This window comes from Artemia franciscana, chromosome 7, assembly GCF_032884065.1.
Source record: "Artemia franciscana chromosome 7, ASM3288406v1, whole genome shotgun sequence".
Taxonomy (NCBI): Eukaryota; Metazoa; Arthropoda; class Branchiopoda; order Anostraca; family Artemiidae; genus Artemia; species Artemia franciscana.
This window is the reverse complement of record NC_088869.1, coordinates 60350449-60370250: the sequence shown is the minus strand read 5'-3', so window position 1 is coordinate 60370250 and position 19802 is coordinate 60350449. Positions and strand designations below refer to the sequence as shown.

Here is a 19802-nt window from a genome sequence, read left to right as displayed (position 1 = left end):
AGAGTTGGGACAAAATTTAAGCTTTAGTGTAAAGAGTGAGGGATTAACGAGGGGACAAACCCCCTCATATACATAATAAAAATATAAGAATATAAAAGTTCGTTACGTAAGTTAATTCTTAAGTTTTGTATATTTTTTACTAATAAAAACGATCGTTAAAAATTTAAAGTTCTAGTTGTTTTTTCAAGTAACCAAAAAGTTGGAGGGCAATTAGGCCTCCTCCCCCACCCCTTTTTTCTCAAAATCGTCTGATCAAAACTAAGAGAAAGCCATTTAGCCAAAAAAAAAAGAATTAATATGCAAAGTACATTTTAATAATTTATGTGCAAAGAGCCAAAATCAAACATGCATTAATTCAAAAACGTTCAGAAATCAATTAAACAAAAATTAGTTTTTTTTTTAACTGAAAGTAAGGAGCGACATTAAAACTTAAAATGAACAGAAATTACTCCGTGTATGAAAGGGGCTGTTCCCTTCTCGACGCCCCGCTCTTTACGCTAAAGTTTTTTTACTGTTTAATAAAATAGAATTGAGAGAAAGAGTCAAACTTTAGCATAAAGAGCGGGGTGTTGAGAAGGGAACAGCCCCTTTCATATACGGAGTAATTTTCCCAAAATTCCCTTTTCTCTGCTTGGATTCAGTTAGCTTTTCGTGTCAGCTTTTTCAGTCTTATGCAAGCTATGATGGCAAAAGTCAAAGTATGGTTTGGTTAGATTGTGTTATATTAGAATAGGTTAAATTAGTTTATAAATATCTGTAATGTGTTAAAAACCTAAGCTGACCCAACCCAACCAAACCTAATTTAACCTAACCTGGCATCATCAAACATTGCATTAAATTTAAAAAATGATTGGCAACCGTGACTAAATCCAAGAAGAAAAATAGGTATTGCGAATATTCACCGGCGAATGTCGACATTCACCAATGTCGGACATATATATTTTTTTTCATTCACAAACATATTTCAATTTCGTTGTCCGTGATTCTAGTAGCAGTTAGATTAAAACATAATATTAAATCATAGGTTATAAATTGTCTTGCCAATTAACATAATTCTGTATTTTTGCTTGGAGGTTTAGATTTTGAGATATTCGTGACAAGCGATGGACCTACTTCACTTTAGTACTGACCCCATCAATTTAATATCCAGATTTTAGCATTATAAACGAAACTTCCATTCCTCCCATTTCTTTTTAGAGACATTATTATAATCCAATTGGCGTCTAAGGAAATTAAAAATGCTGATACAAGTGCCTAATAAACCTTGGTTTCTATCCGCTTTGAAAAATTGTTTCCAAGAGCCTCCAATAAAAAAACAGAATTGCTTAATATGATGAGCGGACGCAAATTTCAGATTTAAAGCTATGAAGACTTTATATAGTGGTTAGTTGACAGAATTTATTAACAGTAGGAATTTAAAGACTTGAGTCGTTTACATCTTAGATTGAACTTGCAAATAAAAGTTCCCCAAGATTGAGAAGTATAACACTCTTAGTAGAATTATGTGCCCCCTCCCTTCAAGGTCGGAACTATTTCCACCTGTATTTTTATTATTAGGGTGTTCATTATTAAACAGAAGAATGTCATTTCTACATCAGTGGTCCATATTGCATGTCCGGGAACCCAAAAGTCGGCTGTTCCACTATGTTCCTTTGAGAAATTTTAATTGAATTATTAAGTATTGGACAAATACTTAATATATGATATTTAATGATATATAAAGATATTTAATGATATATGATATATATGATATTTAATATATGATATTAAATATATGCTATTTAAGCCATGTTAATTGGTCCATCCCAGAAGAAAACAGCTGTTCTATATCAAGGATTCTTAACCAATGATTTGCAAACAAATTGTTGAGGATCCGTATTTTCCTTTTACTTTTTTTATGTACAATGTTATGCCACTATAGTTGTTCGATTGTAATTTTATTTAATGCCTGTGAAAATTGTTAGTCTGGGTTGTTGTCACATGGGCCTGTAACAAAAAAAAATTAATAACTACTGCTTGTAGTTCTCTGCCACTATAGGCCCGCGGGAATTTATATTAGCCAGTAATTCAACATGTAATACTTTTTTTTTATCAGAGGTATCTGCGGTAACTATATTTATTATATAATTATATTTTTATTATATTATATTTTATTATTATTTATTTTATTATATTTTCACCCTCTGCACATGCAAAAAGGTGACATAATGCAGTCATTGATCGTGGTTCTTCCACTAGGCTCTAAAACGGTGTTGAGGGGTTTGGGAATGATTTCCCTAAATTTAACCCCCCCCCCCCCTCCGATTTCGTTTTGCTTCTACAAACCATCTGATGTTCGCTCTTTCTACGCAGCGTGTCTGCAGAGGCCTCTTTACAGGGGGTATTATTTTTGAAAATAAAAGCTATTATGGGCAGAATCGCAGAAATCTCTTGATTTAAGGAGGAACATGGCTGATGAGCAAAGTGAGTGGATTATTAATTTGAACAGGAGAAGCAAAGAGCAGTGGAATTCTTGTGTTACTCCTTATTCCTGCTAGTATATGTACATACATGCAGTACATCAAACATGTATGATATAGTGAAGTTTTTTGTATCTGTTACAAATCTGCATGAAATCACTGAAAAATTAATGTAACTGTTTATAATAAGAATAATCCTATAGTCAAATGCAATCTGGATTTTTTTTTTTTTTTTTATTTATTTATTGAGGAGTGAAATAAGAAACTTAATAAGAATAACGTTAAGAAAACACTTCACTCCAGAGCTAGACTAGAAATTAAACCAAAATCCCCCCTTTAACCCAGTGTTGGTTTTAACATATAAATATTATACAAAAAACACTTAAGAAGTGAATTTAGGTTAATCATAAAGAAGTATAGCAAAACATGATGCCAGTATAATTCTTTAGTTTATATTAATATTATAAGTTAGGCTATATATTTGTACATGTTATTAAATGTTATTCTTTTAGTATTAAATGTTATTCTTTTAAATGTACTAATCAAACAGTTCGTGGTAACGAACTGTAGTAAGGAGCGACCCGGCTCAATAATAAACGAAACTCTAAAATACGGAATTTTGATGCTAAAATATACATCAAAAGAATCAGATTTTCATGCTGATTTTAAATATATAAGTTTCATCAAATTTAGTCTTTGTCGTCAAAAGTTACGAGCCTGAAAAATTTTGCCTTATTTTGGAAAATAGGGGAAAACACCCCCTAAAAGTTACAGAATCTTAACGAAAATCACACCAACGCATTCGGCGTATCAGAGAACCCTATTGCAAAATTTTCAAGCTCCTATCTACAAAAATGTGGAATTTTGTATTTTTTGCCAGAAGACAAATCACGGGTGCGTGTTTATTTGTTTTTTGTTTTTTTTTTCAGGGGTCATCGTATCGACCAAGTGGTCCTAGAATGTCGCAAGAGGGCTCATTCTAACTGCAATGAAAAGTTCTAGTGCCCTTTTTAAGTGACCAAAAAAATTGGAGGGCACCTAGGCCCCCCTCCCACGCTCATTTTTTCTCCAAAGTCAACAGATCAAAATTTTGAGATAGCCATTTTGTTCCGCATAGTCAAAAACCATAATAACTATGTCTTTGGGAATGACTTACTCCCCCACAGTCCCTGGGGGAGGGGCAGCAAGTTACAAACTTCGACCAGTGTTTACATATAATAATGGTTATTGGGAAGTGTAAAGTCGTTTTCAGGGGATTTTTTTTGGATTTTTGAGGGTGGGGTTAAGGAGGGGGCTATGTGGGAGGATCTTTCCTTGGAGAAATATGTCATGGGGGAACAGAAATTCAATGAAAAGGGCGCAGGATTTTCTAAAATTACTATAAAAAAACAATGAAAAAATAAACATGGAAAAGTTTTTTCAGTTGAAAGTAAAGAGTAGCATTGAAACTTAAAACGAACAGAGATTATTACGCATATGAGGGGTTCTAAAAATACTTTAGCATAAAGAGCGAGGTATTTAGGAGGAGATAAATACCTCGCTCTTTATGCTATAGTATTTTTAGTAATTTCAACTATTTATTCTACGGCCTTTCTGATTCAGGGGTCATTCTTAAAGAATTGGGACAAAACTTACGATTTAGTGTAAAGAACGAGGTATCAACGAGGGTACAAACCCCCTCATATACATAATAAAAATTAAAGAATATAAAAGTTTGTTACGTAAGTTAATTCTTAAGTTACGTTTATTTTTTACTAATAAAAAAATTCGTTAAAAATTAAAAGTTATAGTTGCCTTTTTATGTAACCGAAAAATTGCATGGCAACTAGGCCTCCTTCCCCATCCCTTATTTCTCAAAATCGTCTGATCAAAACTAAGAGAAAGCCATTTAGCCAAAAAAGGAATTAATATGCAAATTTCATTTAATAATTTATGTGCGGAGAGCCAAAATCAAACATGCATCAATTCAAAAACGTTCAGAAATTACATAAAAAAAACTAGTTTTTTCTAACTGAAATTAAGGAGCGACATTAAAACTTAAAATGAACAGAAATTACTTCGTATATGAAATGGGTTGTCCCCTCCGCAATCCCCCGCTCTTTACGCTAAAGTTTGACTCTTTGCCACAATTTTGCTTTTTAAAACAATTAAAAGCTTTAGCGTAAAGAACGAGGGATTGCGGAGGGGACAACCCATTTCATATACGGAGTAATTTCTGTTCGTTTTAATGTCGCTCCTTACTTTCAGTTAAAGTTTTTTTTATGTAATCATAACCTGAAATTAATCCTAGTGGAACATATACCCCCCCCCCATTTCCTGGTCCTTGGTACATTTATGCCTGTGTTTGGAATACATCCTGAGGGATAGAATTCTCATTTCGCACAATGGAAGTAATTTGGTATTATTCTATTTCTAATCTGAAAATTAGCTTTATTACAAATGGGTGTGCACGTACTGTTTTATATGTATCATGTTCAACTTATTCGTTCCTGACAATGGACAGTAACAAAAGAAGGCTAGTGGGTGTTGTTAAAAAAATTTATGGCGCAATGATCATCTAGGAAAATATTTTAATTTGTTGGTGAAAATAATTAGTGGTTGTTTTGGTTGATTGCTGCTTAATTGGAATTTAATTAATTTCATTATTTTCCTTTGTGGTTCGTATTTTTTCATTCTAAATAGTTTTGACTTCAGTGTTTATAAACGAACTTTTTCTTAGACGATTTGCCAATTCACTAAAAAGTAGAGAGGCGAGTTCAAAATATGTTTTCAAAATGGGGAGGGGTGTAAAATTCTCAATAAAGAGGCATTTTTCAAAAAAAAAAATACAAAAAAGTATGGTAAAAATTTACCATAATAAACTTTTCTGAAAGAGACATGTTGAACAAATACAGTTGAACCAATAGCTTCCTTATTTTATATTATTTCCGAACATTATGTTTTCTTTTCTTATAATGGAAAGATGGTCGCAAATATAGCCTTAGAAATGTATAACAAAAAAAAATAAACGAAAACAATGAAATTCTTACTTAATAATGTGCAGCATGTTTCTATTAATCAGGTTATTATGTTTCATTGAATTGTTATCCGCCTTTTAAGATCAAGTCAAATAATATTCATATTTACAATTGTATGATTCTCACTTAGGTGAAAGTAAGTTTCATCAAAATTGAAAACACATAAATCTGCTTTAACAAATCAGATCTTAAAAGTCTGAAAGTTCCATTTATCTAGCTCAATTACTTATTCTGAAAAAAAAATCAAAGACAGAACGTTCAAAAAGCTATTGTTAACACTTGCTAGATAATTTTAAAACTTTTTTTTTTATAGAAGCTATCTAAATACGAAAAGAATTCTCGCTGTAATTCCTGATTACTTGGCTGGCTTGAGTTGATAGTATTCTTCGTTTCTTTTTTTCAATTAGATTTTTATTTCAGACACAAAATAATATAAATTTTAACTGTTTGTTCAATTATATGACAGTGATTAATGATCAATAATGATAAATTACTTTAAAAATACCGAAAATAACAGTTATAAGAACGTTTTAAATTTTTAATTTGGAAAGCTGTAATGGATATTTTCGTGAGTATAAGCGGGGTATTCCTGTTTTTTTTTTTTTTTTTTTTTTTTTTTTTTTTTTTTTTTTTTTTTTTTTTTTTTTTTTTTTTTTTTTTTTTTTTTTTTTTTTGTGATATGGCATAGAGGCCTTGGAGCGATTCCCCCTAGTCCTGTCCAAATATTGCACCCTAAGTTATGTAAAAAGCCTTAAACAGTATTTTATATAAATGTCCAACTGACCTAACTTGCAATGGAAAAAAAGTGGATTGGGAATTAGACGTGCCTTGATGATAATGCTGCATAGTGGAAGACAGTGTTGCCATATTTCTTAACTAATCAACTAGTCGAAATGGTCAATTCAAGCTCATAATACGATATTAGATAATATACTTTTGTAGCCCCGAAAACTGGCAAAGGCACAAGAAAAAAACATGATCCAAATCGCAAAACGCTGGAAAATTTTGGGTAGTCGTGCCCAAGCTATCTTTCATACGTACCTGGGGCTATTGTGCATGGTAACATGTAGTAACATCATATAACGCCATGGTAACATAAAATATTGCCCAAATCTCAAAACGCTGGCTATTTTGGGCTGACGTGGCCCAAGCTCTCTTTCATGTGTACCTGGTGCTATTGTACTCGGTAAAATATAGTAACACCATATAACGCCATGGTAACATATGAAATATGACTTAAATCTCAAAAAACTGGATATTTTGGGCAGACATGGCCAAAGTTTCTCTTTCATACGTACCTGGCGCTATTGTTCATGGTAACATTAACAATATTTACCCTGATAAGTATATTACGTATTAGATAAAATGAATACGTTTGGGCCTGAAATGTATGAATACACACTGAGTGGCCCAAAAGTAAGCTTACGTTTTTCAAATAGATTTTAGATCACAATTAATAATTTTAAGTCTATTGATTAATTACTGAATGCTAAACCAACAAAACCCCAAGACTAATTCCAGTCATAAGCCGTATAAATTTGTAATTTTGCTGTAGAAATTTTTTTGATTAATTTCCGAAAGATTTTTTTTAAAAAGGCTTATTAATTTCCTCGAACTTGTTAAGGACATGATTACGATCCTACAGATCCATTGATTGCGTATCAATTGAAACGATACGCGATTCAATTGAAACGATTGCGTATCAATCGATACGATTGCGTATCGATTTAACAAGGTGTCAAAGCGACGTTTCAGTTGCTTGATGTGTTTACAAGGACTGGCAGCAAACCTGTCACTCAACCTTGCGAGCAGCAGGAATTGAACCCCGAACCCCGTTTTGCCCGTTTTGCAGAGCATCAGTCCACTCTGCTACCACAGTTTTTTTCTTCTCATTTTGTCTCTCAAGTCTTTAAAGACAGTACTGGGGTTCTGAACTTCATATCAAGTCCCCGAATCAGTTTACCACTTAAAATAGAGTTATTACTAAACAGATATATCGAGGGGATGTCCACTTTCCCCCATCTGATGTAAATCTTAAAACCCAATTGTCCTATACAGTTACGCCATGCTTGGCATAGTTCCCGCCACGCTCGGCACACTTCTGTCATGCTTGGCGCGCACCACCTGATGTACGTGACTTCTGAGATTGGATGCCCCTCGGGATTTATTGCAATAGGCTAGCTCTAATTAAGGACAAACAAATGTATCTTGTGAGTCTACTTCCTATCTTGTTACATATTTAATTTTCTACTCAAATAAAAGCAAAAAAGGCACATACACAAATGGCGTGTCAAGTGGCCTCATGCTCCTAGTTTATTAATAGCCAATCTTTGATGTCCAAAAATTATTTTGCAATAACGTGCCCATAATTTCGTAATGCTGCCCCGCGGAACAAAAATCACTTTGTCCGAATTTTCTTATTGTTTATGGCATTAAACTTATTTTGCTTCTTCAACTTTGAATATTTTTAAAGCTGATTATTCTTGTACAACAAAGGAGTAACATATGGCTAACATATGTACACATATATAGATGTATACATACACATACATATGTACACATACATAGGCTAACATATGTTTAATCTTTATGGGTGAGACTACCTGATGATATTGAATGTTCTGTCAATAGATTTTAAGAAATGTAAAGTCTTGTTGTACTGTCAGTTGGAGCTTGTAATCGTTTATATTGAGAGATTTTAAATTATTAAGATTAATTATATTATATTAACTAGTTTTAACTATATTTTATTATTAATATAATTGTGTTTAATATAGTTATTAACTATATTTTATTAATTATATAAATGCACTAATTATATTAAGACCTAATTAATAATAAGACTATTTTGAACCTGCTACAGAGCTTGTCGGACAACATGTGTTAAAGGAAAATAGCGAATCTTAGTGTTAACTCTTTATGTGGACTGGAGAAAAGGTAGTTTACCCTCTTCCCCCAAACACAAAACTCTAATTCTCCTTATCCTCCCCTCAGAAAAAACGTTTAAGAAGGTTTCAGTCCGTTCCCCCACACATCAGAGAAAACAGGGTATACCTACAAAACTGCGTGTAATTTTATGTATTTGTTACTTTTTAATGAAAGTTACTGACTCCATATGAGAAATACTCACATGTCTTTTGGCTTTTGATATAAAAAGAAATAAAAATGTATTTTCTCTTGTGAGCATTCGAAGACCTACTTACACAGTTGGTAAAACTACTCTAAAGGAACTCTAAGTCATTCTATAGCATCTTGTGATTATTTTCCTATCAATGAATGGCTGGATACTACGGACAGTTACCAATTATATAAAGTAATATTCAACATGTCTCTCTTTTTTAGCCGAAAGAAAAACGAGGCCCCGTCTCAGCCGAGTAATACTAAGCCTATTGGAGCACCAACAACTGAAGAATTGGCCACTCAACCATTAACGTTGGAGGCTACGATATACAAAAGGCCCCCTGGCCTCGATGACAATGCTCTCGGGGTTGTTGGGGGCAAACGGGGAAGAGGCTCTGGAACACTCAGTAAAATTATCAAGGACAGTATTCTGAATGGAGATGAAAATGGGTCAAGAGGTATACCTTTTGCTTTGACTTATAGTCTAGATGATACTCGTCACCATTGGGCTGTCAGTGTCATATCCTTTTAATCTACCTTGTCCGATATGTGGGAAATCTTTCTCGTCTACCCAATTTTTAATTGATGGAGATCGGGAAGGTTACTTATCTGAACTTATCCTTTTACTTATCCTTTTAATCTACCTTGTCCGATATGTTGGAAATCTTTCTCGTCTACCCAATTTTTAATTGATGGAGATCGGGAAGGTTACTTATCTGAACTTATCCTTTTACTTATCCTTTTAATCTACCTTGTCCGATATGTGGGAAATCTTTCTCGTCTACCCAATTTTTAATTGATGGAGATCGGGAAGGTTACTTATCTGAACTTATCCTTTTACTTATCCTTTTAATCTACCTTGTCCGATATGTGGGAAATCTTTCTCGTCTACCCAATTTTTAATTGATGGAGATCGGGAAGGTTACTTATCTGAACTACCTTTGCTTCAAGTACAATTTAAGTAAACTATTTAAGTATTTTTACTGATACTTTAGTAAATGCTGCAGCGAATGCCTTGTGCTATTTATTCAGTTTAATTTGCAAATTAGGCCACTTACTAATTGAAGTACATCAAATTGTCCGTATTTTACCCAAGTCTTTTAGCTTTCATTCTCTTCAAGGAAAAAAAAAACAATTAATTTTTAAATTGAATTTTTGTCTAGTTTATTGTTCTTTTAGCTTCTCAATAGACATGAAACGAATATTTAACCCAATGGTTAGATTATCTTTCCCTTCTCTTTCTCTGTAAGATATCACTCCAGAGCATGGCTCCTAGGGTCGGCCATAGTTCTGCTTCTTTAAATCAAACTGAAATGAAAATATATAATGGGGAAAAATTATAAAGGTCAGTGAACTTTGAGACAAATAATTAAAATATAACAAAAACAAGTAATAAAAAAAATAATAAATACACAATAATAATAGAATTAATAAATATATAAGAATAATAATAAAAATAATAACAAACATGTAAATATGATAAGGTAGAGTTTGATAACAATAAATGTAAAATAAAGCTTTGAATCTTTCGGTGGCAAATCCGGAAGCCTTTTTCAATAGAAAAAAGAGAAAAGGACAAAAAACTAGATTAAACGATTAACACATACTAATGGATGAGTGAATTTATTGTCTCTACTCAATATAGTTTTGAAATAACTAATACAACCCACCCTCTCAAAGCACAGTGGATTAACGCTCTGCTTGGTAGTGCGGGGCCCAGTGGTTGTATCAAGGCTGGGAAACTAGTTTGTTACTTGTCCGTGCAAAAAGACCCATGAACTGGAACGTCAGTTTGATGCACTATGTGCCAACAATGGCCCTATGGCATCTTAATCTTTGTCTATTAAGTTTATTTTGTTATAAGTTCGTTTGTTATATAGTTTATTTTGTTATTTGGTTATAAGTTTATTTTGTTTATTTGTTTATCAAGTAAGTTTTTGATCGCTTTGACCAAGTTTTTCCCCTTTTACGAGACCAGAGACATGTTTATCCTTAATTTGTCGTGGCAGAGATGCATAAATGATATTACAAAAATGCTTAACAAATAGAATAAAGCAACGAATCACAATGCACTTAGAAACAACCGAATGAAGTACGCCAAATAAAGACCAGAATAATTATTATCTCAAATATTTGTTTTTAATTCGGAAAAAAGGGCAAAGTCTATGCATAGAGAGAATATTTTCAGATTTACGGCTAAAGTCATCCATCTTAACGGTAGCCAATTCTAACGTTTTTTTCTAATTTTAAACCTTAAAACTAATTTACCGATACTAAAGCAAATTGAGAAACCAAGTAAAAATTTACTATATTTAATATATTTTCTCTGGAAATCTCCCCCACCTTCCCCAGTAGAAAATTGCTCCCGTAGAAACCTCCCCCATTGAGAATTTCTCCCGTGGAAAATTCCCCCATGGAGAATTTTTTGTGTGGGCCTCCCAGACAATTCCAACCTGGTGAAACTTTCCCCTAGATAATTATCATTAACTTGTCCATATGTAAAATTGAGTCGGCAAAGAGAAAGTAATAGAAATAAAAAGAACTTAGTATACCGGTACGAATTCTCGCAAATTCCGCCGACATAAAATTTCCCCAGGAAAGTTCATCCCCGTAAACTTCCCTCACCACTCGGGAGTACCAACTCGAATCTTTCTGTATTAGACAGAGGAATCAATCGAAATTTATGTGTAGTATATGAAGCAATTCGAATAATCGAAAATCGACGTTTTCTCCTTAATCGAAGGTTTTGCCTGTTATTATATCGTCCTATCGTATTAATTATAAATGGATAGGCAATGTTGTTTAACAAATGATTTATGTTGAATTAGCCAGATTATAGGAAACAGATTAGAGAGGAAATTTCGGCGCTTACATGGATTTGGTTGGAGCCTTAACTACTAGGACGGTACGGATCCCCACTGACAGGGCATCCATACCTAGTCGAATCAGAAAAAAACTTAGAACGAGCTTAATTTTAATATACCAAATTTGTGATTTAAATTAAAAATCTAGTTTGTAAGGATCCAACTGGAAATTTTTTCAAAGATACTTTTAATTATTGATTATTTCTATTGATTATTAAAGAGCTTGTGCTAGGCTAATCTGCAGAACATAATCTTTAAAAAAAAGAAATAGTTAGCAAATATGCCTATTATATCCTTTTGGTGAATCTGCTTGTTTTGTATTCAGCCCAATGCAAAGTGTAAATAAATAAAAAAAATTAAGAAATACTTGCAATTAAACTTTAGTGTTTCTGGTTACAACGTATAGAGGGGAGGCATATACCTTAGAAAAGGGTGAAAGTTTTATTCAAAACAAACGGAAACGCTGGCCGGTTTTTGTTTGTTTTATCAAACAAACGGCTACTGTCCTCCCTTAGTTCCTTCAACTCGTCAGCCAGACCATCCAACTCCAGCAGCTTCGAGGTTAGGACACGACCAGCGTGTGTCCCCAGCTCAGCTGCCTAAACTAGCCTCGATCGGAAGAATCGATGCCTCTTGTCCAAGAGGACAACCTCCCAAGCGCTGGTAGGAAAACTTTTCCCACCACCCCTTCCCAGTACTGCTGAGAAGTGCGTGAAAAAGAGAGGTATGTCTAAAATAGTTTTATGACGATTTCCGAAAACCCCGAGTTGACCAACCCAACCCGATGGGATTTAAAAAAGTACATCTTGCTTCAGTTCTTAGTAACTTTGAGATCTTTATGGGCAGAGCTAGATGGCATTGGTTGATTTTTTATTTCAGAGACAGTCAGAGTTTCCTTTTCATAGTTTCTTGTCACTTTTTATAACTCTTTGGATGAAGTTTTACTAGAGCTCTGACTTGGTTTTCCGAACAAAACGCTGAATAGGTCAGCCATTTGAAAACCCGTTTCATGTGCCGTATTGAAGAAACAGTTCTCTTGTAATTTCATTGGCTGATAGCCGTCCCTTTATGTCCGTTAAAACACAAGATAACTGTAATATTACGGATGGTGATATCTAAACTGAAACTTTTCTATCAGTGAAACTGAAAAGCTGCAATTCAAAAATTTCAACCAAGGTTTGCTGTCAAGCTGCTCATCATAAGTCAAATCCACCTATTTAATTTGGGGTGATTTCTATTTTCACAATCGGAGGCTTATCGGAGGTTTACAGCTCACCCTCTAAATGGAGCTTGGTTGATATACTGGCTCCCCGGGTTGATATCCTGCTTCCCGGGTTTGTTTTTAAGATATTTAGGAGCTGCCCATTTTTCGAAAATCTCCTTTTCTCATTGCAGAAGTAGTTTGGTCTCAAATCGTGGTCTCTTTTTTTATTTGATCTTACTGGATTTTAGATTAGTTTCTTTAGGTTCCGATGTGTGCTCCTTTTTTCATTTGGTCTTAAAAACATGGCAACCAATATGTGTCTCCATTAAGCCAGATTTTGTCTATGTCTCTGCGACTTTGATTCAAAATAGATCAGCTTTTGAATTCTCTAAATTTTGGAACCAAATTTTACGTCGATTTGTGTATAATACCCAGTAAAAGTTTTTTTGAGCCTGGAAAAAGCGTTAAAAATTATAGTTTTTTACTTATTTAAATAGAAATTTCGCTTTGAAAGTGTAGATCCGACTCATTTTTTCGTTCGGATTTCAGGTATTATCTTCATAGTTTTTTTCTTCTAGTTCTTCTAGTCAACTTTAATTCAGAATCGACGCTTTTTACTTATTTCAAATAGAAATTTCCCTTTGAAGATGTAGATCCGATTCATTTTTTCGTTTATATTTCAAGTATTTATCTTCATAAAGTCTATGTCTTCTAGTCCTTATAGTTTTCAATCTTAATTCATAATCGACGCTTTCATAAGTTTTGAGATTAACTTCTTACGTCGATCTTTTTGTATTAGAAGAGCCAGGAACAGGCTTAAAAAGAAAAATTTTATCCATGTTTTCTAATTAAAATTTTGCTTCAAAGACTTCTACATACGCTCTTTTTTTCATTTGATCTTAAAGAATTGTTATAAAATGTTGTCTCCAATATTATCTGCAATTCTGATTCTAAATAGAACGGCCTTTGAATTTTCTAAATTTCGAGATTAAATTCTTACGTCGATTTTATTGTGTTACAAGAGCCAGGAAAAGGCTTTAAAGGCAAGTATTCCCTTTATTTTATAATAGATTTTTTTTTTTTTTTCATTTGTCCTTTAAGTATAAATATCAATAATTTATTTGTAATCCAATGTAAACAGCAAGATAAAAGTGGAGTAGTGAATTACACGAAAAAGGAGATAAAAAAAAACAATCAGCTAGAACAAAACATGGGATAAGGCCATAGAATGTCTCCATGATAATGAAAACATTGTCTCCATAAAGGCAGACTTTGTCTATGAATGTGCAACTCTGGTTCTAACTTGAATACCTTTCAACTTTCCTGGATTTTGAAGTTGAAGTATTACATCGATCATTTTCTGTTTTAGGTGCCAGTCTTCGAAGTTCAGGAACAAGCAGCATTCACAGTAGTGAGCTGGATGATTCTGGCTCTCATCGGGAGATGGCAGTGGATGTTCCTGATAACTTTATTAGTAGAACAAAGACTCCACCAAAGTGGCCTACAATGAAACCTACAGTTAATGGATATAAGCCAGTGCTGCCATCTAGAGATCATTTAAGAATCGAAGAAGATGGAAGGCTCATAAACAGAGCTCAGCCTCCAAGTGTAAGAATTCAAGCTATTATATCTAAACATTTGACTGTTTCTACCAATGACCGTATAAGCACTTAAAGATGTCTCAATCGTTTCGAAAAGTGATACAGTTGAGAAAATTATTTTCTAATTGAATTTTAGTTGACCATTTCAGTATACCCAATCATGTACATTTCACCCACTGAAAAATTAAACCAAATTATGCACCTCCCCCTGGAATGTAACTCCGAAAGCTATGACTGTTTCGAAGTTACGACTGTTCATTCAACTATTTCAAGTCCTTTAGTTCTCGGAACAAAGATTCTCAATATAACCAAATTACAAACAAGTAAATAAATTCAGTTTTTTTTTTTAATAACAATAAGTTTTTATAGTTTTAGAAATAATAGCCAAAAGATGAGACAAATATAACTGAACTTGTCATTAAAAAAAAAAAAAAAAAAAAAAAAAAAAAAAAAAAAAAAAAAAAAAAAAAAAAAAAAATAATTTAAATGCATTAGGTAGTAACTAGGAGGTTGTCATTCCAAGCTATTCGAATAATCATTCAATGTTTAGTTCTTCGTGGGAACCTTAGTTTGCCACCTGAGAGCGAAATTGTTCCACTGCTCAAAAGCTCATCCTGAGAAGAACACGATTAAAGGTTTTTCGTGCTCCTTACTCCAATTAATAAAATTACATCAGCTTAGTTTTTTAATTAAGGCCATTCGCGATAGTGAAAACAAACAAGCGTGATAGGATAATATCGCTGTCAGGAAAAGTGCTGGGGTTGGGATTAAGGACAAACTGAATTTTCTGTTGCTAAGTAAACGAGGATTGTTCAGTGTCCCCATGTAGATCATTCCAAACAACTAAATAATATACGTTAAACTGTAGAAGACCCATGAAATGTTGGTTTTATACGGAATAGGATAGTTTCGTTCTCGACCAATGAAATGTTGGTTTTATACGGAATAGAATAATTTTGCTCTTGACCAGTGAAATGTTGGTTTTATACGGAATAGGATAATTTCACTCTTGACCCATGAAATGTTGATTTTATACGGAAAAGGGTAATTTTGCTCTTGACCAATGAAATTTTGGTTTTATACGGAATGGGATAATTTTGCTCTTGACCAATGAAATATGGTTTTATACGGAATAGGATAATTTCGCTCTCAGCCAGTGAAATGTTGGTTTTATACGGAATAGGATAATTTTGCTCTTGACCAATGAAATGTTGGTTTTATACAGAATAGGTTAGTTTCGCTCTTAGGTCGCGAGTTCTTTAACGTTAGGTTTGAAGACTGACAATAATCCAAGATCTTTGACGACGAAATGTTGTTGCAGTGGCTCCATTGAGATTGAGTGGCTTCATTGCTTTTTGAATTTGTTGCGGAAGCCAAGGCTATTATCAGTGACGTAGCAGACAAGACATTCTCGACTGGCCTCCAAATAAGCCAAGTGAAACAAAAACACTGCAAACGACTGGAATGGATGAAACCCGTGCGACACTAAACGGTAGTCACATTGAAGACGTCCAGTCTTTAAAATACCTTGGCTCAATGGTAAACCCTGCTGGTGAATCTTCAAAAGAGATCCGGAGCCGCTTATTGTCAGCCTGGAACGTCTTCCTTCAACTATGGGAGGCTCTCTGGAAGCGGAGTGAAATTCCGATACGGACATAACTCCGAGTGTAAGAAGCTATGGTTCTCTCTTTTATCCTCTATGGTGAGACGTGGTCACTGAAAGCAGCCGAAGCGTTGATCTTGAATACATTCAACCACAAATGCCTGCGTTATATCCTGGGCATCCGCATCTCAGAAAGAATCTCGAACGTCGAAGTCAGAAGATGTGGGGATGAAACCTCTGGAAGGAGACATGTCGTTGTCTGCTGGACGCCACGATCAGCCAGGATAGGGCTTGAACTTGCAATAAGTACACGTAAGTACTTCATTGAGATCTCACGTGAACCCTTGGCAAATTAAATGTTTGAGCCCCCTTATAGCATGTTTTTTTTCAAATATTAAAGTAAGCGTGTTTGATCCCAACATATGTTTTTTACCAAATATGTAGGATCTCATATTGAAGCCTTTATGTATAATAAATGGTCAAAATGAAAATTACTTTTTCTTTGATAGAGTTTTATTTCTTGGTTCTTTAGTAAGAATATTAGTCTAAGTTAAGTTATTTATTATGTTGTAATATTTCTTCAAACATATTAGTCATTTCATGACTATGGAATTCGTCTAAAAACTACATCTTATAAATAAGAAAGAAAATTTAACATTGTTGACCCTATTATTACCGCAAAACCGCCAGCTTCACAGTTCCTGTCAATCGAAGCCTAACCAACTTGGGACAATGGTACACAGTAATCTGCTGAAGTTGAAATGTCTTTTGAGGCGCTTCCTCTTTTTTTCTTCTTTTTTACCGCGGGTTTTTAAATAAAGAAGTTCACTTGTGCACTCTTTCATAGTAGCAAACGTAGTCAAACCAAAATAAAAGAAAGGTGGCTGAAAGGACAGTAAAAATTAAACTAATCTTTTAAATGATCTTTTAAATCTTTTACTAATCTTTTAAATGAAAGAAAAAAAACTTTTTCTTTAATTGATTTTTAATTCCTTGTTTTTTTTTTTGTTTTTTTTTTTGTAAGAATGATAGTCTAAAATAAATTAATTATTCTATTCAAATTCTTTAAATATATTAGTCATTTCATGACAGTAAAATTCGTTTAAAAAAAGTCATTCAGGGTTGAGGCTACATTTTATAATAGCCTTTGCGTAATTCTTCCCTGATGATAGGTAAAAAATGTCTGCCATATAAATAATTTTTTCAAGGAATATTAAAGTTTTAAGACTGACAGTAACCTAAGATATATGCGCTGAAGATGAAGTATTTTACGCATGACCATCTTAAGACCTTGAAGGGATCTTAGGTGAATTGAATTTTGAACACCCTATAGATAGCGCATATTTTACCAAAATGTCAAAGTAAGCTTATATAGTACCCCCGAGGGGTTTCCCGCTCTCAGAAATCATGAAGACCAGGTTGCGCGTGCCAAATGTGGCAAAATTGTGCCAAGCGTTTCGGGGAGTGTGCTAAGCGTGGCGGAACATCTGACACATGTGACGTTCCGAGATATACGACAGGCAGCAAATCCCTCAGGTACTCCCAAATAAGTCTCTAATTGAGGTACCTTATCAAATACTTAGAACCCCAAATTTAAGCCTCATGTCTAATAATAGGTTTTTAAAAAGTGCAAGAATTAGAACCCCTTTTTCCATCGAATATATGTAGTTCTTGGCTTCTATGTTTAAAGTAGTACTATTATTCTAAGCTAAGTTAATTGTTCCTTAGTGCAACACTTCAATCATTACTGCAAAAAAATCAATTTAAAAGAAAGGTATGAGTAGGCCTGTCAGGCATGAGACTCCTTCCCTGGAGCCTATACTAGCTTGTTTTGCAATTTGGCCTTGACTATAGATAGGAAAAAAACCTCCCCTTCTAAAGATTTGTCCTTTCACTTACGCAAAACGCGTGGAAGACATCATCACGAAAAAACTTAAGCATTCTTTTTTATTATTAAAATAGATGGCGACACTATAAATTTGGTTTATTTGTGTTTACGTTTCCCCTATCAATAACGTGTAAATTGCCGCTGAGATATCTCGATTATTATGAATTTAAAACAAGCATTTTTAAGGGAACATTGATTCTGTTTGACTACTAACTTCTGCCCATATTACGAGGTTGAAAAGCAATCTTGTGCTCTCTATACTGTCAGTCGGTAAGAATGTAAATGGAGCTGAATAGCCTATGAGTGACTGCCATAATGATTTTTAGGGGAGGTTCAGACTCCCTGAAAAAAGTGCTTGTTAATTTAAAATTTGTTGAAATTTCCTGGAAGGTACTTTCGACTAATCTGAAGGGGAAACTTCCCCCTATCTCGCATGTACTCGGGTGTTTCAAAGTATCCTATTGTAAATGCTCATATATCAATGGTTTCATCTTTCTTTGACTATCCGGTACTTTAATGTAAATTATTTTGGCGGGTGGGGGGACCATATTGATTCATCAATAGATATAGAATGGTGTAATATTAGATAACACTCTTATTCAGGGCCTCTTCTGAATTAAACAATAGACTACTGGTACCATTCAATTTTCTACTGAACATTGTTTCCAAATAAATATGCTGCTGCCTTGGTAATTGTGTCTCACCCCCTTCCCTTTCTAGTTGGGCCAGATGTGGCCCTGGGCTATAAACAAAACTACTGATTTCATATGTTTGTATGAGTTTTGTAATTATGCTTCATCAACACTGCTGTATCTGGCCTCATTAAGGAGGGAGAGGGTGGTTCTCTGGGGCCTAGTTGTCACGCAAGAGGCCATTATATTTGAAAACAACTTTGAAATAAGGAATCGAATGGCACTATGTTTTTGCTACTACAGGGTTTAGTTCATATGAGGTTATATACAAGAATTTTATCAAATAATCTTGAAAAATCTGAAATATTCATATTTCACTTCAAACTTATAGTCTACAAAACTGATTAAGCCACGAAAGTGGGCATTTTGGTAACATTCTAACTGTAGAATGGCTTTTTTTTTGTTTTTTTTTTGTCTATTTTTATAGGTCCTGGCGATGCCTCCGAAGGACGGTGTCTCTAAAAGATCGGGGAGGGTTTAGATGAAAAATAGTATTTATTTGATGAATCTTTCTGGCGTTAGTCGGAATGATCCCATCTAACCTTGAAAGCAGTCACTAATGACTCAAGTTCGATTTGAAATATTACATTACGTACGACTGTGTTTCATTATGGAAAAACCAATATAACTGCAATATGGAATTAATAGAAAAAAGGGCAAAAAAATCAAATTTCTTCAAATTTCTTTTAGAGAAAGCATAGAAGATACTAAAAAAGGCGTATTTAAGTCCAACGCATCGTATTGTTGTTTTTTTATTTTGACAACATTTTCTTATATGGGAGGAAGAGGGATCAGACAAATCGGATCCCTCAAAAGATGAGGAATATACCTCCCTCAAAGGAAGGTAGTATTCGAATGTTTTATACTTAACCCTTTTTAAGTGAACCGTGAATACGGTAAGAAACTTGAAATTTAGACATCCTTTGCTTGACATCCAGTATCAATCTTTAGAAAGTATTATTTTTTTTTACAACCAATTTTTTGTATTGTGTAAGTATGGATTTTTACATTAGCCTAATGTGAAAGGACTTGTTAGTGTGAACAATTATGCGTAACATAACTTGACCACTTAGCAAAGAAAATTATATGCACAATATGGGAGCTACTCTATTGTACGTGTGTTTATTGTACTGTGTTATGCTTAAGTAAGCAATGTTCATCAGACAAGATACAATAATAATATAGAATTAGTAGCGAAATAGGAAAAAATAGAATTTCTACATGAGTAGTAGGCTAAGTAATGCAATGAAAAAATAAAAAAATAAAAAATTTTTCTAGAAAGCCTTTCTTGCTTATCAGTGCTTGGGTCTCTTTTCCACTTTCATATTCTTAATTTTGAATGATTTGCTTATGA

General features: G+C 33.8%; 1 protein-coding gene across 1 annotated transcript in view; it reads left to right on the top strand.

The window, feature by feature from the left end:
* Positions 1-19802, top strand: part of LOC136029559 (protein PALS1-like) — a gene marked incomplete in the record, with an annotated part of 254054 nt that overhangs the window by 202253 nt on the left and 31999 nt on the right. The window contains 2 exon segments of the mRNA XM_065708038.1: positions 8819-9054; positions 14034-14272. Of these exon segments, the coding sequence (XP_065564110.1) occupies positions 8819-9054; positions 14034-14272 (475 nt within the window).